The sequence below is a fragment of the Ruditapes philippinarum genome, unplaced genomic scaffold (assembly GCF_026571515.1).
Source record: "Ruditapes philippinarum isolate M1 unplaced genomic scaffold, ASM2657151v2 ctg4996_1_1_1_1, whole genome shotgun sequence".
Taxonomy (NCBI): domain Eukaryota; kingdom Metazoa; phylum Mollusca; class Bivalvia; order Venerida; family Veneridae; genus Ruditapes; species Ruditapes philippinarum.
The window spans coordinates 104,932-130,661 of record NW_026863171.1 but is presented as its reverse complement, the minus strand read 5'-3'; the positions used below and the strand labels follow the sequence as shown (position 1 = coordinate 130,661).

The 25,730-nt window shown below is 31.1% G+C and overlaps 1 protein-coding gene and 1 long non-coding RNA gene across 5 annotated transcripts; both read left to right on the top strand.

Moving 5' to 3' along the window:
* Nucleotides 1-4,008: 4,008 nt before the first annotated feature.
* LOC132721330 (uncharacterized) lies at nt 4,009-8,401 on the top strand. Its single transcript, XR_009624449.1, has 2 exons — nt 4,009-4,809; nt 7,407-8,401. It is a non-coding gene; the product is annotated as an uncharacterized LOC132721330 (long non-coding RNA).
* A 3,664-nt stretch (nt 8,402-12,065) lies between these two features.
* LOC132721328 (acid ceramidase-like) lies at nt 12,066-22,544 on the top strand. 4 transcript variants are annotated; one of them, XM_060705615.1, is made up of 13 exons: nt 12,066-12,189; nt 13,290-13,358; nt 13,973-14,016; nt 14,474-14,558; nt 16,020-16,109; nt 17,054-17,132; nt 19,047-19,167; nt 19,818-19,962; nt 20,363-20,417; nt 20,631-20,794; nt 21,406-21,576; nt 21,940-21,996; nt 22,436-22,544. In XM_060705615.1, exons 2-13 carry the CDS (start codon nt 13,293-13,295, stop codon nt 22,523-22,525), a joined length of 1,167 nt encoding a protein of 388 aa, XP_060561598.1. In that variant the 5' UTR covers nt 12,066-12,189; nt 13,290-13,292; the 3' UTR covers nt 22,526-22,544. The 4 variants fall into 4 exon arrangements, with proteins under 4 accessions (XP_060561598.1, XP_060561596.1, XP_060561597.1 ...); XM_060705613.1 differs by lacking the exon at nt 12,066-12,189 and adding an exon at nt 12,476-12,573; XM_060705614.1 differs by lacking the exon at nt 12,066-12,189 and adding an exon at nt 12,769-12,796.
* Nucleotides 22,545-25,730: the final 3,186 nt, after the last annotated feature.

Below are 25,730 nucleotides of genomic sequence, written 5' to 3'. Positions count from 1 at the left end.
ACATAGAATAGACGTAGGGTGTTTATAACAAAAGGGGTGCTTTAACATGATGCTGCTCAAATCCTGACCTATTTTAAACTATGCACACAAATATCCATCAAAGATCCATAACCCACTGAATTTGTGTAATGGATTTGCCCTGCTTGAATTTGGAGCAGTTCATTTGAAAATATAAGGGATTTTCTATCAAAATACAAAAAGTTTCTTTGTACAAAAACACACTGAATTAGAAAGAATATTATCAACTAATGGGCTCAAACCAACAACCTACATGTATGTAATTAAAGGCCAATGCCTTACCCACTTGGCTTACTGGTGTCAACTGTCTATGTCATTATTTGCTTCTGATAATGTAACTATTTAAAACATTAGATTATAAATTCTGTAGTAATTCTTGTGAAATAGATGACTATTACTACTTAATTTATCTATTTAAGATCTATAATGTATGCATAATTAACAGGTTAATAAAATTGGACAATATAATGGAATGTTATTCAAAGAGATACAATCACACATAATACAATAGACACAATGTTTACATTATAAAAAACAAATTTAACAAAATAATCTGTTCACAAGAGCCCCCACCCCCCCCCCCTTTAGATGCACCAATGCTTAGCAAGTATTTGACCATAAAACTTAATTAGTGATAATAATTGTCAAATTAAATCTTATTTTCTATTCCCTTCCATGGACCTTTAAATAATTAACACAAAACTATGATAAGCACTTATAATCATACATTTCAGAAGTGGTGTATGTACATGAAAATTGATAACAAAGCCATCTTATAGAAAATTATCACCAAGATCATAGTCCGAGTATAAAATATAAAGGTTAATTCTCCATTTTGATATGACGGCCACAACAGCTTTATAAGACCACCATAACAGGAGACCTAGCTGTAATATAAAACAAGAAAACCCGGTAATAATGGTTATGACAAAACAACTACTTCAAACTCAATATACATCAGCCACATTTTGATTTATAATAATATATTTTGATCAATTTTCAAAGATCATTTTTAAGCAATATTATGCATTATGTATGCTAATACAAATCTTTATTCTTAGGTATATCACAATCAGGTTTACACACAACAGACAGATGAATTTCTGGTTGTCAAAAAACTTAAAATTTTAAAATTTTTATCTTTCTGCATTTGATTGTAAGGAATCAAAACTTGATAAATTTTTTTAGATGTTTCACAGATAAAAATAATACCAACATACTTTTTTAAGCCAACATATTTGATTTCTTTCCCAGTTTTCTCCAATGTTTGTTGTAATTCTTCCACACTCAAAGTTGATGTTACAATCACTGTCTTTTTATCAACATCTGTTTCTACATTAGTTACTTTATCTGTAATATTAAATAAGGTTGCTCCGTTATTTGACCAAAAAGACAACACATTTGTACAAAAACTATGACCCGAGAATCTATGTCAACATTGTTAGAAACATTTAATTTCTTAGTAATTCAGATTTTGCAAACATTTTTAATGTGGTCAATATGTAACACTCCTTTACGCGCCATCAGATGTTTACGTCAACATCATCAGATTTCTGTTTTGTTATTGAGAATCTCCTCAGTTTAAATCTTGAACTTTATATATACAGAAAAGTCAAAATCAGTATGTTTAGTTTAACAAATAAATGCAATTTTTTATAGATAATTTACATTCATTAAGATTTAAATTTAAAGGTACGACACTTCTATGTAATTTGTAAATTATTTATAATAATAATAATTAATTTATTGATAATGTGAATGTTTTTATGTGTCTTATTTATTGTACAGTACAAATGTAAATGAAAGTTTCAGAGAATCCCTTATCAACGCTTATCAAGGAAATAAAAGTTAAAGGCCTATACTTATAGATTTATTTGAAAGTAGACCAGAAGTTCCCGAACATGCATGATTTGCATCAGACCCTATGCTAATATCAAAGTTATAGGACCCTATACATATAACTAAAACATAAACACTATACATATATAACTTAGTTATTAAACCTTATACTGACAATTAAATTATTAGACTTTATACTAATAACTTAATTTATTGTACATTTTACTGATTACAAAGTTATTTGACACTTATATGATACTGATAACTAAGTTATTAAACTCTATACTGATAACTAAGGTTATTAATTAAATCCTATAGAATACTTATAACTCAGTTATTAGACCCTTACTGATAACTAAGTTACTAGTATTAGACCTTTTACTAATAACTACATGTAAGTATGAGACCCTTTACTGATAACTAAGTCATTAAACCCTAAACAGATAATTAAGTTATTAAATCATTTACTTATAACAAAGTTATTAAATCCTATACCAATAACCAAGTCATTAAAGCCTATACTAAATACTGTATGTTAATGCCCCAGAGTGGTTTATGTACAGTACTGGAAGAAGAAGAAGAATAACTAAGTTATTAGACCATATACAGATAACAAAGTTATTTAATTCTTACTGATATCCTATAATGATAACTTTGTTTTTAGACTTAAAAATCTCTAGGCCAGTAAGATCAAAAGACCTCAATGGGATCCCTTCAACAGCAAATTACACTGTATTAACCATATCATAACTTGCACTGTAAACTTTATATCATCTGTTCTTACAGTAACAATGGCATGTATATATGTTGCCACCTTCCACTTAAACAATGTTTGAGTATCTGACTGTATAGTAAGACATTACAAGAAGTCACAGCTCATGGCAGGTCATTAAAGTAGCAAGCAACAACATATGACGCACGACGCGAGAAAACCGGTCTTAATGACACTACAATAAATGTGCACTACAGCGATTTAAATGACGTCACTCTTATTGCGTATACACATGTAAACACGGAAATGCTTTTTATCGTGTGTTATTGTTTTTAAGTGTATTATCGTTAGGATTCACAGAAAAGTTTATATGATGGAGGAGGAGTTAGAAGTAAGTGTCTATAATGTATAATTTATGAAAAACAGCAACAAAAACATATCATGTTTATTAATCAGAGCATCGAATTGATAAATATTTACTGTTGGTAATTTAACACTGACGTTTACAGTTCTGTACTCACTACTGTACTGTACTGTATATCCACAGTACACCAAGACTAGTATGCTTTGAAATACACAAGAATAAATTAATCGGCAACGTACATCGGTGCCTTTATATAGAATATATTTACGTTGTTTTGATCTTAATTAGATCTAAGTCTACTGTATTGTAGGGGTTTACCATTTGCTTTCATGTTCTATAGGCTAATCTAAATTTAGGTTGCTAATCAGCCGCAAGTTACATTAATACTCTTTTTCATAATTCATCTAGAATATGTTTCTATAATTCATTTAGAATATGCAAGCAATAAAATAATATATGTCCATCATCATGGAATGAAAAAAAAATTTTTTTAGATTTAATATTGTTTTTTATTGATTAATTAGCATGCTTAAGAATTGCTGAGAGAATAGCTCAGTGGATAATGCTGTGGCCTCACATTCAAGTAAATCGAGTTCGTATCCTGGCTGATGCCAACTTTTTATATCCGTTTTTTATTCATTATTTTTTTTTGTCATTCATAAGATCTGAAATCCCTCTACTCTGATTATTTTGGGAGAACACCTATCAACTCACAAAACAGATTTTTCGAGAGATACTGACTTTGATTATTCAGACGTGGAAAAATGTGACACTAGTGCAACGACCAAGTTCTTCTCGCACAAAAAGGTAATAATAGAAAAAATTGTAATAATAGGAAAAGAACAATAATGTAGCAATACAATTATAAATAATTTAAACAAATATCTGCCATGCTTGAATTTTTTCCAAGCGTATTTTTTATAAGATTCAATACACTAAAGAATTTAAAAGAATGCATGTGATTTTTATTCGGACGATATCATGATTCCTATGGCCGTGATTACAAAAATCGTGGTTTTAAAAACTTCAAATTTATGTTTTACTTAGGATATTCTTTTTGTAATTTTATTGGAACGTGATCTATATAATGAGTGCATAAGGCGTAGTGTTGCCACACGTGACTCAGTCCATCTTACGTTTATCCTGATTTTTTTTTTATTTTGTAGCAAAATATTTACAATGATATAAGGGACAAGATGTTAAATATATACTCTAAACTACCATCTTATACAATCAGATATATATCAGTACTAGGGATATACTACTAACATACTACAACCACTACTTGTCAACTCATATAGTATCAGTACAAATACCAGTACTGCTGCACCAGTATATTTAGTTTGAAAGCAAATAAATACCAGTGCTTTAACATTTTAGGGATTTTACTATCATTTTACCAAGTCTGTACACAGTTAAAATATCAGTCTTTTAACTTGGTCCTACTATTTTCTCTAAAGTTAAAAGACTTAATTTGTGTATAGATTGTGTAATTAATTACTTATTGGACTATATTTTAACAAGCATTCGTTATATTTTAGGGCTGGTTGCGTTGGTTAAGACAAAATACAAAATATATGTATCATGAACACTGTAGTATTGTTAAAAAGCACTTCAAATCGCAGCAGGTAATTAAGGCTTTTCAATATTACAAAAAAAATAATTTTCTTTTAAGGACATGCGCGGTGTTTAGTTGATACGGGGTTCGCACATCTAAAGATTAAATTCCGGTGGCATGATTTAGAAACACTTCAACAGCTGGCCCATGTTAAAGAGATGTCATCTACAACCAACAGCCTGTATGTTACCCCAAGTTGTCATGGCGACAATGGAAACCCGTTCTAGAGGGATTTTTCAAACCAATTATTGGTTTAAGGTAACATATGTTTATCTTATTTAAATGCAAATGTTGAAACTCAGAACTCCAGACTCAGAAAATATCTTAAACATGAAAAATTAAATGTTAATTGTTTCTTTAATTGTTTACAAGAAGCTTTATTTTCTTCTTCGATTTAGTTTAACTTTATATTATGAAGACAATGTAGATACTGTATAAATGATCCTTAAAGAGTAATAAGCTCTATCTGTTAAAATACTTAATAAAATTAAACGTCCATGGCCAAGTGGTTAAGGTCGTTGACTTCAAACCACTTGCCCCTCACCGCTGTGGGTTCGAATCCCAACAGGGACTTTGGATTCTTTCATGTGAGGAAGCTATCCAGCTAGCTTCTGGAACGTCGGTGGTTCTACTCAGGTGCCCGTTCGTGCCTGAAATAATGCACGGAAGGGCACCTGAGGTCTTCCTCCACCAGTAAAGCTGGAACGTCGCGATATAACCTATACTGTGTCGATGTGACGTAAAACCCAAACAAACAAATAACAAGAGGGCCATGATGGCCCTGAGGTCGCTCACCTGTATATAGGCCCCCCCCCCCTCCCCGGGCCAATTTTTACCCAAGGGCTTTTATTTGTTTATTTGAACAGACTTGGTAGACACCCATAAGAAGATGTTTCATGCTAAACATCTAAGTTCTAGCTCATTGGGTTTTTTAAAAGAAGATTTTTAAAGTTTTTACTATACACATATAGTTAAAAACAATGACACCCCTGGGGCAGGGCCAGTTTTGACCCCCAGGCTTTTATTTGAACAAACTTTGTAGATATTTACTTAAAGATGTTTCATGCTTAATATCTAAACTCTAGCTCTTTGAGTTCTTTAAAAGAAGATTTTTTAAGTTTTTACTATATGCATATAGGGAAAATCAATGACCCCCCTGGGGCAGTGCCAATTTTGACCCCAGGGCTTTTATTTGAACAAAACTTGGTAGACACTCATTAGAAGATGTTTCATGCTAAATATCTTAGCTCTAGCTCTTTAGGTCTTTAAAAGAAGACTTTTTAAGTTTTTACTATATGCATATAGGGAAAATCTATGACCCCCTGGGGCCGGGTCAATTTTGACCCCAGGGCTTTTATTTGAACAAACTTGGTAGACATTCACTAGAAGATGTTTCATGCCAAATATCTAAGCTCTAGCTCTTATGGTTCTTTAAAAGAAGATTTTTTAAGTTTTTACTATATGCATATAGGGAAAATCAATGACCCCCCGGGGTGGGGCCAATTTTGACCCCAGGGCTTTTATTTGAACAAACTTGGTGGACACTCACTAGAAGATGTTTCATGCTTAATATCTTAGCTCTAGCTCTTTGGGTTCTTTAAAAGAAGATTTTTTAAGTTTTTACTATATGCATATAGGGAAAATCAATGACCCCCTGGGGCGGGGCCAATTTTGACCCCAGGGCTTTTATTTGAACAAACTTGGTAGACATTCACTAGAAGATGTTTCATGCTAAATATCTAAGCTCTAGCTCTTACGGTTCTTTAAAAGAAGATTTTTTAAGTTTTTACTATAAGCATATAGGGAAAATCAATGACCCCCGGGGCGGGGCCAATTTTGACCCCAGGGCTTTTATTTGAACAAACTTGGTAGACACTCACTAGAAGATGTTTCATGCCAAATATCTTAGCTCTAGCTCTTTGGGTTCTTTAAAAGAAGATTTTTCAAGTTTTTACTATATGCATATAGGGAAAATCAATGACCCCCCGGGGCGGGGCCAATTTTGACCCCAGGGCTTTTATTTGAACAAACTTGGTAGACACTCACTAGAAGATGTTTCATGCCAAATATCTAAGCTCTAGCTCTTAGGGTTGTTTAAAAGAAGATATTTAAAGATTTTTCTTTCGGTTGCCATGGCAACCAGAGTTCTGCATGGAATTAAATTCTTTGAACAATTTTTAAAGGTGATCACCAAAGGAACATTCCTGTGAAGTTTGGATGAAATTGGCTCAGTGGTTTATGAGGAGATGTCATTTAAAGCAAAAGTTTACGGACGGACGACGGACGACGGACGGACGCCGGACGGACGGACGGACGGACGGACGCCGGACGAAATGCGATCACAAAAGCTCACCCTGTCACTTTGTGACAGGTGAGCTAATAAAATTTAAAAAAAAACAGAAAAAAACGTAAGGAAAAAGGTTGTGTAATCACATATTAATAGAAATTGTTGTTACATAGAATGTCTCCACATGTATATTGTTCGTGATCAGCATAAAATGTTTCGGAGCAAAATATTATGCAGAGGGAATTCGCAACATATATCCAGCTAATACACTTTAATGTGAAATTCTGTAACATTTTTTTCTGGTTTAATTAGATTTATATGTACGGATAGTAATATTTTACAAAAACATAAATAATTTACACACATTTACAGTTGATGAAAATCAGTCATGTGACCAAGTTTACTGTCATGCTCTAAAAACTGTCCAAGCTCTTCCGTTCTTTTAACTTACCGAGTTGTGAATGTGCTCCGAATAATGTTGTTTTTTTATTTATTAAAGCATATAAGGAAATAAGTTTGCGTTATTTTTCATTACGGATATTAATATTTATCATTTTTCTATTGATAGAAAATTTCCGGTTCCAGTCGAACACACCGGGTGTGGTTATGGGCAAAATAACACCTGAAGGCGAGGAATATCTGATTCAAGTCTTGAAAGAACAAGGATTCCGGTTCAGTTCATGTGTCCGTCCAAGCGTTATTACGCATAGGGAATGTCAGCAGTGTCGCGAAGTGTGCGTGTGTTCGTCTGTCAAGACAGTTAATCATATTATCAGTGATTAAGGTGCACTGTTATAACAGCTAAGTGCAGATTTAAATATCCAAAACTGTTGTTGTTAAAATATACGGCCATTGCTTCTGTTATAAAGAAACTGTTATAAAGAAAAAGAGAACTTTTTTATTTAACTATGTTTTTTTTTTCATAAGTATTAAACGTTAAACGTAGACTTATATACTTTTGTTGATTTATTTCTTTTGGTATTTACCTAAAAATTTGTCTCATTTCAATCTATGTGACCCGGGCATACTAAAACCCACCTTCCCGTTCAATATATATTTGTTTTTCAAGCAGTATATAGTATGAAAAATTCCCGTAAAGATGATGAATAATTTTGTCCACATTAAAGGTATATAGTGTTGTAATGGTTGAAAAAACAATTATTTGCGCCATGTATGACTCGCTTATGGGCGTTGTTATAACGTTGCTAAGCAACGCTAAAATCGAAATAAGCGGGAAGTCTATAGTTTAAATAACTTAATTACTAACTTCTTTACAGCTTAAACATACTGATGCAGTGAACTTAAGATTTAAATATTATTGCCGTTTTAATTTTCCAATTAACAACGTTAAACGTCAAAATTTAATTTTTCGACGTCATTTGCTAACAAAGTGATCAAATATATGACGTTCGTTAAATTGGTATATCTAAATAACTAACCCTTTGATTTGAAAACGGTTTTCACCGTCATATTCAGAAAGAAATTCTCTACAATAATATGTGAAAAACCAAATTTCGAAAAAAATGTCATTAAGACCGGTTTTCTCGCGTCGTGCCTCATATATATATGATGACTTTGTCAAAGGTTTTTTTTTTACAAAGTCAAGATGCTTATTTGGACCAATAACTGTTACCAGTATAGTACAGCTATAGTTAGGCCAACATTTTTTATTAAATGTTTTACGGGAATAATATTGTACATGTATAAGTTTCCTGAGGATTTAGTTATTTTAAACAACCAGTTGTGAAATGATGCCAGAATACTGGCCCCAAACTTTTTGTACTGGCTTATAACTAACTTTTGTACTGACTGGTAACTTTAGAACTGGTCCACATGAATGACAATACAGACAATGTTATACACAAAACACCCGAGCCCTAAGCCTTTACCAGGAGCAGATTCTTTCTGTTTTTTCTTTTCCTGTATAAGTTTTGTAACACAAGTGAAATCCAAGGTAGCACTTCAGGGTTATGAATTTTATGATTTATGAAATATTTGTATAGGTTCCCTAAAAATGTTACATTCCAAATATCATATCTTTAGGCCTGTCAGTTTCAGGGAAAAAAGTTAACCATATAAAAGTCTTATTAAAATGTGACCTCTGACAATACAGGGCTATTTTTGATCCTAGGTGCATGATTTATAACAGTTTTTGACTGTATTTTTTGCTATGCTACCAAATACCTAATAAGCCCTGTTCTTTCAGAAAAGAATTCAAATGTTTTCCTATGTCAGGTTAATTAAAACAAGTAACACAAACTATTTTTTTATCTGAAATTTTATGTAACTATTTTTTTATTTTTGAAGAATTATTACAATTTTGTTTATCAGATTGATTTATAGTTCCTGCATCTTACATATCTAGGAATAAATATTTCATTGAGGATCATATAAGGGTCATTCTAGCAAAGTTTTAATAATATATAACCATCTGTTTAGGAAGACATAATTATTGTTTTAAGACATTGTAGATAAAGATGGTCACAAACATGCATTAATCTTCTCCTGTTACAAAATGGCATATCTCAAGTTTACTATATGCTAAAATAAAGATAAAAATACCATTTTCTGACAAAAAATAACAAAAATCTTTTTAAATACTTAAATATTTATCATTTCCATTTGCCAAATTTGAAAAGAAATTAATTTTTGAAAAGAATAATGGAAACTTTGCAGTGGAAGGATTCTCAATTTTTCAAAAATAAATTTACTAGGCAATCATTATTGTGTGCTAAAAAACAAAAAAACTCAGACAAAGTATCACTGACTTCAACCCAGAGACAGAGATGAGGAGCAAGTTAGTAATTTAACATTGAGTACTTCATATTCATTTTGGTAAAATATTATACATATATTAAATCCATACATAAAAGTCAATTTATTTTAATTCATACCTCCTAGTTTTCCTAGAACTCGTTTAGCAGCACCAGCACATCCCTCACATGTCATACCCATAGTAAACTCATGTACCTGAAGTATGATGTAATCATTCAACTTTGAAAATATTATACATTTAGAACACACACAGTGGGTAAACACATCTATTCCAGACAAATATATTGAAAATAACAAGAATAACCTTAAATGGTGATTTATTTATGATGGGATTTACTTAAATGACTGCAGAAACAAGTTTATTAGATGAAGACATTTACTATTCAAATTTTATAACAGTTAATAATACAACATAATGAAACCCCTTTCTTCCACATGATATTCTATTTATCAACAATGTCAGGTCAACTGGTCCCTTGGTCAACTTGGCCCTTTTTTTGGTCACCTCATCCTGGACAAGTTAATCCTCCCCCCCCCCCAACATATTTTAGGTGACATGCATTTTAACCAGTTCATGTGCATTGCTCTAATATAAAATATATTACCAATGACATAGATACAAGAGATAGGCAACTTCCTAGCCAGTTAAGATATCATGCATGCTTGCTAAACTTTGAACTAGTACAAGCAAGTAACTCTTAGTCTTATTCATCAAAAATCAAACAAAATGCATTAAAGTAATACATTTTCTGAAAGCTAATACATTTATCTGTGGCTGCAGGTAAAAAACATTTACAGTTCCCATTTAAATAAATGTATTAATTTCATATTATTTCGCAACTGCTGAACCATTACACAAAGTTAGTTAGAAATCAACTTTAAGTAACTTTAAAATAGTTGCAGTAAAATTATATCAAGTATAATTATAGATTACTGTAATTAATTGAAAATGCCATTGACATTTGTTCTTCTATCACTTAATTTAGGTTACACCGGGATATTTGTGTAATATTTTCCTTGTTCAGGAACAATGTGATAGATTTTTCATGTTTTGAGAAAACCACCATTCATAATCATTATAACATGTGACCCAATAATGGCTCATCCAACCCGCTATTGGCATGTTTACAAGAAGTTTGAAAATGGTATTGACCTTTTCGAAAACCTTGCTAAACACCGTTTTCCGGTACGTTACAGATTTAGCTCTGGGGAATTACACCAAATGAAGTACATAACACAGATACATGATATTTCTATTTTTCTATCATTATTTTACCGTTTAAGGTGAAAAAAATTGATGTATTTGAAAATTATCAATATTCCTTTAATATCTATTGCAAATTTTTCAAAAAATAAATTGTTGATAATGAAAATCAATAAAATTAAAACAGACGTAGTGGAATCTTCCATAATATATAAGGTTATTTTCTGCGTAAACTTGTGTATTTACTTTATTTTTTGTATGGAATTATTCATACAATGATATTTAATTATTTTCGTATAAAGAAAAAACTGTTTTATTTCAATTTAATTTAAAAAAAGGCCGAAAACATTGAATTTGCTATTACACTCCACTAGGTGAATTCCCCAGAGCTATGTACAGAATGTACCGGAAAACGGCAGCACGAAATACCCAAATATACCCAAATACACCCAAATATACCCAAATATAGCAATATTTATTTTTGTCTGTATAAAATATAGATTATAATGAGAAATAAATAAATATTTATAAAATAATATGACTTATAGCCTGCTAAAGCTTTCATTCATTCCGTTGAAATGGGCAGTTTTAAAGATGTTGTAAGAAAATAAAGTTGTGACATTTGCTTATCTACAATACAGTTCATTATGAATGTACTTGCAATTTTAATTCAAGTTATGATATTTGTTGTCTACATTTCTAAGGTGTAATTTTGTTGAAATTACATATCATATACAAATGTCCATGTTATTTAAAATAGCTTTAATGGAGTACATATACTGTACTTTGGTTCAAAACAATAGGAAAATGTATATTTGGGTATGTTTGATTATATCTTAGTGAAAGTGTATATTGTATTCATGATTAAAACAGCACTTTTTTAGTGTAAAACATTTATTTTTAGTATTATTGGGCAATATTTGGGTATATTTGGGTATATTTGGGCAATATTTTGTATATTTGGGTGTATTTGGGTATATTTGGGTATTTCGTGCTGCCCCCGGAAAACGGCGTTTAGCTAGGTTTTCGAATTCGTGAATAAATGCACATAATGCATTCAAAATATAAATTCACAGGACGTTTACAGTAAAAATGGAATAAAAATACTTCTAATCAATCTGCATTTAAATATAAATTTAAAACTCATTCGTTCATTAACTCTTAAAGTGTCACTAGTGATATGAAAGGTGTGATAATCCAAATATGATTTATAATTAATTAAAGATATCGCATAAGGCAAAATTGAGCAAGATCTAATGAGCGCCTACAGACACTGACGCACAGATACATTATTTATTTGTTTCTTAGAGTTTACTGCATTAAAATATTCGGTTTCTGGCGACCTTCAACGTATGATAATTTTCTTTTTGAGGTGAGTAAATATGAAAACACCTACTTGAGACATTTTAACTGTATAAGTGATAAAACTCCAAGCTTTCAAGTTACAATTTTTACACGTCTCTACCTATCAAGCGTCTGAATGAAGAAAGTGCAATAAACGAAAAACTACACAAGTCGGTCAACGCGAGAACGCGAATAGTTTACACTCAGAATGATCTTGATAAGGAAGCACCTTTAAGTATGTAATTATTTTTTCGAAAAAACGAAAATTGTAATCGAATGATACACCCTCTGATAAAAAAAATACAACTATTTTTTTTTATTTCGTCAACTTTTAATTTGTACTCTACTTTCACTTTTATCACGTGAAAATGAGTATGAACTGGTTTATAACCTTTCTGACCCCGGAAATTTTGTATGTATCATATTTTATTGTTCATTTAACTAGTTTCATTTTTATTTGTTATGCTTTGAGAGTATATTTGTTTAAGAATTTAAATAACAAAATGAAGTAGTAGATAATGTTTGGACCTAAAAAATTAAAAATACTGTAATATTCAGAAACAATCATTCGACTACCGTATGTATTTTATGCAAACGCAAATTAATGAAATTATCTCTCCTCTACAGTAAGATAAGTAAGATTCTGACTCAGAACAGTCTAGCTTTGGTATTTTAAAATATTTTTACTATGACATCTCATAGTGTAGGGCCTTCACTACTCACAGGATTTCATTGAAAATGGTTTAGTGTATATTAATTATTATCAGGGTTTTGTGATATAATCATTATACTAATGTAATTATGACCATTTGCAGACATAAATTATACATATTATATATTTTAGGCAGAGCTGGTTAAATTAAACTCAGCAAGACTCAAATGATTACTCTAGACTATTACTAATTTAAGTGTCACAGCACTTTAAGACACATTTGGCTGGTATACAACAGAGAGGAGGCATCCATATGCCAGTTTGATCATTTGTTATAAGATATGCCAAATACATGTATATCTTGCTTTCCTGAACATTGATTTGTTCCACTTTAAAAGAGATAGTTTAAAGCAAATCTAGAATACAAATATGTTTAATTGTTGACATGTTATGTATCTGACATGGTATATTTACAGATAATGATTAAAATGTACCTGGTTTTGTTGATGTGTTTGATCTATTCAGTGGCGGCCCAAGTTCCACCTGTAAGTGCATGTAGAATTCCTTATATGTTGATCTGTACCTAATTTCTAATAAACTTTAATCTTGACTCAAAACAAAGCACATAATTGTATTCAAAGATAATATTCTGAATTTTATACATATGTTTATAAATTAAAGTATGAAGTCAATTCCACATCAAAGTCAGTTTCATGACATAAGCATGATACATTGTATTTTAGATCTGACATTATGAGATCAGTATTAAAGTAAAATTAACTCACAAAAAATATGATTTTATTTGTCTTTCTTTATCTTCTTTGTTACCTAAACATTGATCAGAATTAATTTATAACTGCTCAGCCTCTATTTTTCTTTAGTTGAATCTTTTGTTTTTTTGATATCTGAAATAGTTTTTAAGTTCAATTAATGGTCATAAAATTTATTAGATTTGATGATAATTTAAACCTAGCTGACTATACATTGTGTCCAACCGCTAATACTTTAATGTTATTGTATAAGATGACTTTGCAAATATGGAAACATTTTATATATATGTATATTTTGTTCTCCTAACAAGCCTTTAGTGAGAAGCTGTGATTTTCATCATGAACATGTATACTATCAATCACTTTTGTTGTTATTGGTTTTTTTACAGTATACAGAAACATGTGTGCAAGGAGCATACCCACCTAAAGCACAGTGAGTAATTAACAGTTCCATAAACCTTAAAGCTTTATGTCTGCAGAAGATAACATATCAAACTGATTAAATGAAAAAAATATATAGTGCCCAAAAAGTTATAACTCTCTTTTTGAATAAATTTGCAGTTATTGCCCTCTGTAACTGTTAGATTTAAGCTCATTGTAATTTTTCATTCTTGACAATGTTAGATTTAAGCTCATTGTAATTTTTCATTCTTAACTTTGTCCTGAGCTTATTTATATTTGAGTCAATTTTATGTAACAGCATGAAACTTCATAATACCAAATTGACAAAGCTGAGTGTAGGTAGCATCTAAGCCAGGACAGTTGCTGTTTTAATTATATTTTGCTTAGATTAAATATCATTTCCCCACTCAGTATTGTTCTGTACAGGCAGAATTTGTTCTTTGAGTTTTTTTGTTTGATATGCTTGTAATATGACGTTGTTATTTCAGTCTTAAAGTTCCAGAGTATGTAATAAATCTAGACCTACCACCCTCACAAAGATGGAATCAGCTGGCTTCAGATAAGAAAAATGAGGTAGCCTGTAATACATATTTTTATGTCAGATTTAATAGCTTTTTATTTGTATATGACACAAATTTCTAACACACATGCAATAACATTTCTCCTTTTATAATAACATTGTTAACTATTTATAATATTTTTAATGATAAAGCTGTGCTGTTTAAATTACTCTCAAAAGGAAATTATGACCTATGGTTGCTTGAAAATTGATTTATTACCTATTTACACACTGACATAAGGTCCCTTATTACACACTGACATAAATTCCCTTATTACACACTGACATAAGGTCTCTTATTACACACTGATATTAATTACCTCATTACACACTGATATTAATTACCTCATTACACACTGACATTAATTACCTCATTACACACCAACATTTATTACCTCCTTACACTCTGACATTAGGTCCCTTATTACACACTGACATTAATTACCTCTTTACACACTGACATTAATTACCTCTTTACACACTGACATTAATTACCTCTTTACACACTGACATTAAGTTGCTTATTACACACTGACATTAATTGCCTCTTTACACACTGACATTAATTACCTCTTTACACACTGACATTAATTACCTCTTTACACACTGACATTAATTACCTCTTTACACACTGACAATAATTACCTCATTACACACTGACATTAACTTAGAACTAGGTCTTTATGAATTTTTTTTTATGTCTGGTAAAATACAGAAACTGATATTCCAGGGGTGGCAAAATCAATTGTCCGTATTGCCCAGGTTGTCCCACAGCCTGTACGGACAAGTGAAAATATTCAAGAATTAACTACCTAAATATCATACAGACAAGTTAAAAAATGCTTCACATAAAAAGGGACAAGTAAGTCAAAATCAGATTTTGCCGGCCCTTTATTCTCAGAAGTGTTACAAGTTTGGTTTTCAAGTATAACAGAGTATGTTTCCATTTCATGATGAATGAAAGTAAGTGTATGTGTCAGTCTCCCAACCTGCCATCATTTTCTTATAGTTCCACCTGATAAGTTATAAAAAATGATAATTTTATGCATGTCTCTTGTAAGGTTTCAGATTTCAGTTTGAAGTATCATGTTTGCTGGGGAGTCTGTGGCCGTGTGGTTAAGGTTGTTGACTTCAAACCACTTGCCCCTCACCGCTGTGGGTTCGAATCCCTACAGGGACTTTGGATTCTTTCATGTGAGGAAGCTATCCAGCTAGCTTACGGAACGTCGGTGGTTCTACTCAGGTGGCCATTAGTGCCTGAAATAATGCACAGAAGGGCACCTGAGCTCTTCTCCACCTGTAAAAAAGCTGGTTGCGCGATATGACATATACTGTGTCGATGTGACGTAAAACCCAATATAAATAAATAAATAAATCATGTTAGCTATGGATATATGAGGTGATATTGAGAATTTGATTTATAATCTTAAAAAATATATATATAATATAATCAGATACTAGTAATTCTATTTCAGATCAGAACCATTTTAGATGCCTTCAAAACTTTTATTGGTGAATTTGGGATTATTGCAAAAGAAGTGATTTATTTTATAGATTTACTTGGAGTAAGTTAAATTTTTGTTTTATCATCATTATATGTTTTATTACTTTTACCTTTATGATAATTCTTATTGTCAAAGATGTATTATAGCTATGAAATTTAGAAATAACTTGTAATTTCATAGAAGTCAATTAATGAGAGCATGTAGGAAAGACAGAAAATTACAGTGTTAGGGCATTACAGAATTGGTTCAAATATTCAATAAGTATTTTATCACATTTAGTACTTTTGTTTGAAGCTCAAAATGTCTAATGTGAAATATTCAACACCCGAGTCCAAAGCAAAACAGTTAACAGTACCAGTGTTTGAAGCACAGTGCTAAACAATTTCTAACATTCAAGACCAATGCCTGAAGCAAAATGGTAAACAATGTGTAGCATTTTAAATCACTGTTTGAAACAAAATGGTAAACAATGTGGAGCATTTTAAATCACTATTTGAAACAAATGGTAAACAATGTGGAGCATTTTCAATCACTGTTTGAAACAAAATGGTAAACAATGTGGAGCATTTTCAATCACTGTTTGAAACAAATGGTAAACAATGTGTAGCATTTTAAATCACTGTTTGAAACAAAATGGTAAACAATGTGGAGCATTTTAAATCACTGTTTGAAACAAAATGGTAAACAATGTGGAGCAGTTTAAATCACTGTTTGAAACAAAATGGTAAACAATGTGGAGCATTTAAGACCAGTGTTTGAAGCACATTGGTAAACAATGTCTGGCATGGTGTTCTAGAAATATGTTCCCCCAGATGATATAGTCTGTAATTGTAAAGATTTTTACTTTTTGCTATGATCTCATGGGAAGTTATGAATGGTAGTTTCAAGAATCTTGTTCGTATAGATTGTTTTACTTGTTATTATAGAGCATCTTGCATCTTGCTGCATATATGTACTGTTAAGTTCAGAATTGTTTATGTTATACATGCATTTGTTTATTTCAGCCATTAGTTGTTGATGCATTGCCACAACCATTCCAAGATGAACTAAGAGGAATATCAAATGCTACAGGCATTGAAATAGGTAATGGAACAGATTCATCATGTTAAATCATGACCTGAACAATCTAAACTACACTTATTATGCTGCCCGAAAAATTCCGAGGGAGCATATAGTCGTCGGGTTGTCCGTCCGTCAGTCTGTACATACGTACGTCCCGAATTCGTGTCCGGCTCATAACTTTGTAATTTGAAGTCAGATTTTAAAACTATTTCACAGAAATGATCACCATATTGAGACGACATGTCGCGCGCAACATTTGGGTCGCTACCTTGAAGGTCAAGGTCACAGCATGACCTTGCAGCAAAATCGTGTCTGGCCAATAACTTTGTTATTTGAAGTCAGATTTTAAAACTATTTCACAGAAATGATCACCATATTGAGATGACATGTCATGCGCAACATTTAGGTCGTTACCTTGAAGGTCAAGGTCACAGCATGACCTTGCAGCAAAATTGTGTCCGATTCATAACTTCGTTATTTGAAGTTGGATTTTAAAACTATTTCACAGAAATGATCACCATATTGAGACAATGTGTTGTGCACAACATTTGGGTTGCTACCTTGAAGGTCAAGGTCACAGCATGACCTTGCAGCAAAATTTCACAGAGATGATCACCATATTGAGACAATGTATTGTGCACAACATTTTGGTTGTTTTTACACTTTTAACTTTGTCTGTGACATAACTCTGACACTACAAGAGGTATATCTTCTGTGTCCAAAACCTATTCGGGGAGCATCACCCGGTTCAACCGGCTCTTGTTGTTTTATGTTTTTCATGCAACAATTTTTGACAGAGTGTATAGTTGATTGTTTGTTCAGCCTTTGTACTGTTCACCATGTCACACTTTCTACTAGTGTCTCATAGCTCCTATATTTATTGACTGATGTCATAAATATTTGTTTCTGTTAGTACTGTCCTGAAGCTTGAACCCTCTACCCTGGATAAGTTTTCATGTTAGTTGGGTCAAAGTCACAAGACTAAAAGTAGATTTTTCCTACTTTTTATCACAGTGTGGTTATGACTTTGACATAAGCTGTTGGAAGTGACATTGTGGATAAGCCACTGGTGATACAAATATTCTTTTGTCAATAATTATATATTTTGTGGTAATACAATTTTTATCTATTATGATTAGTAGATTGATGAAATATATCTTAGTCATAACATCTATACAGTTGTACTTCATTTCAAATGTACAAAATATTCAATAACATTAAACACAGAATCACAACAGACTAGCTATTTCATTAATGGTTACATAAGCACCATTTACAGTGTTTAATATCAAAAGGCTTGTCCATTTTTACTTAACTCAATAATGTAAGTGTTAAATCCAGTGTTGTTTGATTTATGTTTGAGATATGTTCATTACATATGCTGTGGTTTAAAACAATGTGTCCTGTACTACTGATTCAAGTACATGTAATATATTTGGATAAATTTGAAGGAACATGATAAAACAAGTTTATTCTGGTGCAGAACCAGGCAATACTTGTTACATAACTGACCTTAGCAGTATACAATCAACTAAAATAATGTAACAAACAATCCAACCAGATGTAAAAAACTCAGCCTATCAACACAAAGTGTTACTTTTATAATAGGCATGAATATGACTGTGAGTGTATACAATATCAGTATTTCGTTCTTACAATACTTTTAATTATTATTTCATTATTAGATTTTGATCAAAAGCTTAGTGCTGCGAGAGGATCTATGTTAAAATGTTTAAGATTACTGAACTTATTGGTGTATTTTACCATTATAATTGAAATGCTAGATGAAAGGCAAAGGTGCTCTATTTGAATTACTTTACAGGAGATGTACAGTATGTATGAAGTTGTATAATGATATTCTATTACAGTGTTGTTTACTTTCATCTGTTTATCTCATTGAAATAAAAAAACTTCAAGTGTGTACTTATGTTTCAGGGGAGATAACCCTCTACAATATATTTTATGAGATCTTTACGGTTTGTACATCTGTGATAGCTCAAAGTCCAACAGGAAAATTGTATCATGCCAGAAACCTAGACTTTGGACTGTTTATGGGGTAATGATTTATGTTAACATTGGTAAAGTTTTTTTATGTTGATTGACATTAACAAGAAATTTCTGTTATTCCTTCAAAATGATTGTAGCATTTATAGAATGTCATTAATGATAATCCATGTAAGTTTATCAGCGTGTAAGGCTGTTACTTTGAGGCTGTAGAAAGTAAGAAATTTGGATTGGTTATACATGTTGCACATACAGCTGTAAATGAGCTTACATACATGTCTGCTGTAGTTTTCACAAAGCACAGTATAATTATGCCCTGTAGTGGGAAAATTCATTTAGTCCAGTCTTATTGTACAACGAGGTAGAGGGCCATCTTAAAAAAACCCTTATCCCATTTTTGGCACATGTCTGCAGACAACTTTAACTTGGGCATAGCATCTTTATTTTATAAGCTGAGCTATTATACTTAAAAAGTGCCATATAACGTCTAGATGATACATTGAAATACAAATGTATAACATCAGGTCCTTGGCCCCTGAATGACCTTAACCTTTAAGGTTATATTTTCAAAATTCAGCCAATTTTAGCATATCTTATAACAATCATAAACAGATTTGAAAGTTGCATTTGTATTTTATAAACATGTCATGTTATCATTATATGAATTATCATGTGTTATAGAATTAGTATTGTATATTTCAGATGGGATATTAAGAACAGGACATGGTATATAACAGAGAAGCTGCGACCTGCTATTGTCAACCTGGTCTGGCAGAGAGCTGGTAAAACAGTGTTTAAATCTGTCAACTATGCTGGATATGTTGGTATACTGACTGCCGTCTCACCTGTATGTATATTTTTTTAAGTTTAAGAAATGTCTTATGATTTGCATTAAATTTTTGTACTTAAGTATAATTTTTCAAACTTCGTTAAAGCTCAACAATCAACAAAATACTTTAGCTTAGTTTCCTCATAAAATGAAATTTCAATTAACAAACCTATTACAGGTTTATGTGTGATTCAATATAGTGTAAATCTGAAAGGTACATGTATAGATCAATTAATTCACAAAGAATAGAAATTTAAAAATTGTTGGTACATCCATATAAGTGTCTGAAATGCCTTGGAAAATCCTGCTGTATTACTTTGTAGTTTATAGTTAAAACCTAAATTTTAGCTTTTATTTTATTTTGTGTTTTTATCAATTTTTTGAGTCCAGGTATAAATCAGCTATCATTTTGTTACAGGGTCAGTTTACACTGTCAATGAATGAAAGATTCAATATTGATGGAGGATATAGAGGTATGTATTTTATAAGATATATTTTTTATAGATATTTAATATAAAATATACTTAATATTGTCGTTAGTTTATACAAATTTATTTTAGTTTGATTGTGTTGAAAGCTATAAGCTTTTTGAAACACCCTTAAAATTGTTCCTGGAACCAACCAGTACTAAGCAATAAATGCTTTATAATTTTCAAAAGATTTGATATAATTTTTATAATGTACAGGAATCATAGATCTCATCCTCACTGGTAAAGGAACATGGATGGGATTCCTTACACGCAACACCATGGAAACAGCACAGAGTTTTGATGAAGCCAAGTATATGTTGACATTTAAACAAATGATTGCCCCAGCTTACTTCATATTGGGCGGGAACAAGACAGGGCAGGTAATGCTTGACATAACTTTAGAAAATATGTAGTGTTATTTTCAGGAGGCAATATTTTAGAAGAGTTTATCAGCAATTTTTAACTGTATCTGAATCATATACTGATAAATGGTTAATTGTTATAATTATTAGAATTGTGGTAGTGGTGGTGTTGGTAGTTTTCACTCCAGATCACTGCTGTAAGCAACATTGTGTTTACCAGAGCACAGTTCAGCCACCGCATCGTTCCTTGGAAGGCTGTCGACCATTTTACCAGTACTAGTTGCCTTCACTATTGCAAGGAACTGATTTCTTCTGTACATGCAAGAGCAGAGGTACAGTGCAAATAACCGTAGAAAGGATTTCATGTTCAATCACAACAAAAATGACCTGCCCCATCCCGGAATTGAACCCAGGTCACCGGATGCACAGTCCAATGCTCTACCAACTGAGCTTTTCGGATGGCTACTAGAATTGCTTAATTAATATCTCTATATCTAAGCAAAACAAGGTATTGCTGTACATATAATCTTCTTAGCATTTTATAGTTCTAATTTGGATGTAGTGAAGTACCGTATTGCTGTTAAAACTGGTTAAGGAACAATCTTAGTATGAAGTGTATATTATTGTAGGCATGTGTAATTACCAGGAACAGGAAAGTAAATGGTACAGATATCTGGCAGATGTCACAGGCAGGTGGCTGGTATATACTGGAGACTAACTATGATCACTGGAAAGCACCATTTTTTCTTGATGATAGAAGAACACCGGCTAATAGATGTATGAGAAATATGACACAAAATGTAAGTAAAACAAGTTACTAGAATACAAATATTTTAATGTTATATTCTTAATAAAACTAAGCATCAGAATTTTGTTTTTTCACTTTCATGTTTATATCATTATACAGCAGTTGTTGAGAAAACTGTTATGGAGTATGTTGATAGTTCTTGGCTTTGCATATACAGATAGTGTCATGGTCAGGTGCTAATTACGAGAGATAGATTCTCATCTTGCTGAATAAATCAGATGTTTATTTGATTAAAGCATGATCTATTATTGTTTAATTTAAAACATGATTATTTATTGGTTTATGGTACACTTTAAAAATACCAGAAATATTTCTGAAATGTTTGTCATTAAGTTTACAATGTGTTTTCTTACAGGGTGTTGGTATAGCTGGACTGTTTAATATGCTGTCTTCAAAACCAGTTCTTAATAAGGTACAGCTATGGTGGTTCTTTTGATTATGTTATTTCTCACTTCTCCTTACTGTAAAAACATAAATGTTGCTTTGTTATTATTTAAATATAGCTCTCATACAATTTTTCAAACCAAATATTGAAGCAGCATGCAATTTGCATTGAGTTTCTACATGATTTTTGATAGCCTGAATTTTTTACTGCACACTTAAACTTTTCTAAATTACAAGAAACTTGTAGTTTAAGTGAAAAATAAACCTTCTTCTTCTTTTTCTTCTTCTAAATGAAAAAAAGGAGAAATATACCAGCAATGGTCAGTTTTGTCTTTCAGTTTGTCTTCTGATGATTGAGTATATTGTCTTTTACTTTACGTGAAAATCTTTACCAAGACTTTAGTGAATATGTTTTAACTTTTTTGTGTAGAAGAGTTATATAATGTCAGTATGTGTGTTTATTTCAGTTGACTACATACACTGCCCTGATGCAGGTGAATTCAGGACATTTAGAGACATGGTTACAGTATTGTGATGATCCTTGTGTACCCTGGTAACCATGGAAACTGTTTGTGTTACTAGTGAAACAACTACAGTAACTGGCATCATCTTACTACAAGTGCGTTTATGTCATATTTTGAAACTCATGACAACACTCAACTTAATTGAAGTCTTGGAAACTGATCTGCAATATAGAAACAATGCTAATATTATACATTGTGTATTTTGATATTATTATTTATGTAACTTAAATTTGTTCTCGGAAGTGTTTGTGTATATGTTAGTATACAAGGAAATGAATTGTTTATGCAAATTTTAATTTTGTCATTATTTTGTATAGGAGTTTTTATTAAGGTATTTAGAACTAAATTATAGTCATGCATTTTAGTGAGGTGTCTAAATATGAATAATTTAACAAATATTGTGTTCTTTTGCCTTCGTTCCAATGTCAAATTTTTTTAATTTATTGGACTCACATTATAAGGTTTGCCAGTTATACCCCTGTATTTACCAACAGATAAAGTCTTTATATTACAGTAATTGTATATATAAGTAATATATTATTATATACTGCAATACTTGTTCAAATATTACATGATCATATGGCATTGCTGGTTGTAGTATAACCTGCATAAATTGTCCTGACATCATCAACTCTTTATAAAAGCAGGGATTGTGACATCATCTTAAAACAACATGTCACTCGATGATTTTGCTGTATTTGCTTTAAATAATAATAATATCATTTGACAATGCATGGGTTTCATTTCATGTATATTTAAGTTCTAAATGCCCCAGAATTGTTACAAAAGCTTGCCACAGACTTATTTTACAGTGCTTTCCTGGAAACATAAGTGTTATGAAACTTTTACACAGATTTGGACTTTGATCTTTTACATTTTGTATAACTAATTGTTAACATAATTTTACAGTATTTGTGATTGATTTATTTTTAATTTATAATTCATTACATTTTGACAAATTCTTTAAATGCCCACTAAGTTTTTGTTTTCCTTTTTTGGTTGCAAAAGTCGTGTTGCAGTGTTTCAATATACATGTAAATGTAGTGATAAATATTTTTATAATGTGATTCATCATTCCTGTATGCATAATATTTAGCAATAACTACACAAATAGTCAAACTTATATTTTAGTGTTTTTATTTTAATTATGATGTTTTTATTACATCATGTACATAATTATCTATTTTCTCTAAGTTTCTGCATGATTATCTATTAGATAGGTCTTTCTTTCATGACAAATATTCTACATAAGGTAATGTCACAGTACCTGATATTTTACACTCCAGAAATATAACATCTTGGAAAGGTTTTTCTTGCCCTACAATACTTGCCTAACTTTTTGTTGAGCTTGGCTGGACATATGCAGTAGTTAAAAATTACATTATGCATTGTACTAAATTTTGTACATTATAATGCACACTGAATGTGTACTAACTTGTGTACATTATAATGCGCACTGAATTTGTACTTACTTGTGTACAATATAATTCACACTGAATTTGTACTAACTTGTGTACATTATAATGCGCACTGAATTTGTACTAACTTGTGTACAATATAATTCACACTGAATTTGTACTAACTTGTGTCACTGAATTTGTAATAACTTGTATACATTATAATGCGCACTGAATTTGTACTAAATTGTGTACATTATAATGCACACTGAATTTGTACTAACTTGTGTACATTATAATGCACACTGAATTTGTACTAACTTGTGTACATTATAATGCACACTGAATTTGTACTAACTTGTGTACATTATAATGCGCACTGAATTTGTACTAACTTGTGTACATTATAATGCACACTGAATTTGTACTAACTTGTGTACATTATAATGCACACTGAATTTGTACTAACTTGTGTACATTATAATGCGCACTGAATTTGTACTAACTTGTGTCACTGAATTTGTACTAACTTGTGTACATTATAATGCACACTGAATTTGTACTCACTTATGTACATTATAATGTGCACTGAATTTGTACTAACTTGTGTACATTATAATGCGCACTGAATTTGTACTAACTTATGTACATTATAATGCACACTGAATTTGTACTGACTTGTGTACATTATAATGCACACTGAATTTGTACTAACTTGTGTCACTGAATTTGTACTAACTTGTATACATTATAATGCACACTGAATTTGTACTGACTTGTGTCACTGAATTTGTACTGACTTGTGTACATTATAATGTGCACTGAATTTGTACTAACTTGTGTACATTATAATGCGCACTGAATTTGTACTAACTTGTGTCACTGAATTTGTACTAACTTGTATACATTATAATGCACACTGAATTTGTACTGACTTGTGTACATTATAATGTGCACTGAATTTGTACTAACTTGTGTACATTATAATGCGCACTGAATTTTTACTAACTTGTGTGCATTATAATGCACACTGAATTTGTACTAACTTGTGTACTTTAATGCACACTGAATTTGTACTTACTTGTGTACATTATAATGCGCACTGACTTTTTACTAACTTGTGTGCATCAAAATGCACACTGAATTTGTACTAACTTGTGTGCATTATAATGCGCACTGAATTTGTACTTACTTGTGTACAGTATAATGCGCACTGACTTTTTTGGAGCATGGGCATTGTAAATATTGAGATATTATTGAAGGTTATTTCTGATATACATGTTAATTTAACTTTGTTGTTATCACTATATTGCTAATATTATATGACTTCCTAGTTATGTTTGTTGTTTGCAAAAGACTGTTTTGAATCTCAGTTTATTTATATGATTTACAAACAGTGCTAATATGTTAATATGGTGTATTATATCACTCTCTATGCTCAGGTATGATATATAAGTATGATTAAACTTTTGATTGTTCTTTAACTATAATTTTATGTAGATAATTAGTATTTATTGCTATGAAAGAAAGGTCACTAACATTAAACATGTACATGTTACCATTCCTTGAATAATTGCAATATTTTATTTTTTTTTTAATCTGATTTTTTGAAAAAATGCAATATTTATTTGTAACAGATAGAGATTGGATGGAGATTTTTTTATGATGTGATAATATTGAAATTAAATTTTGTAAAAAAAAAAAACAACTAGTAATAAAGCATTAAATTATGAACTGTATTGGAAAATATTGAGTCTATATAAAATGTAAACAAGTGAGAACTAATTATGAAAATTAAGAGTGAATATAAAGGCATGTTGTAATTTGCATGGAAACGTACG

Excerpts from the sequence above, each read along its gene's own strand:
- LOC132721328 (XM_060705612.1), top strand. Across the intron at positions 14,559-16,019 it reads CTTCAGATAAGAAAAATGAG|ATCAGAACCATTTTAGATGC; the intron begins GTAGCCTGTAAT and ends ATTCTATTTCAG. Across the intron at positions 21,577-21,939 it reads TGAGAAATATGACACAAAAT|GGTGTTGGTATAGCTGGACT; the intron begins GTAAGTAAAACA and ends GTTTTCTTACAG.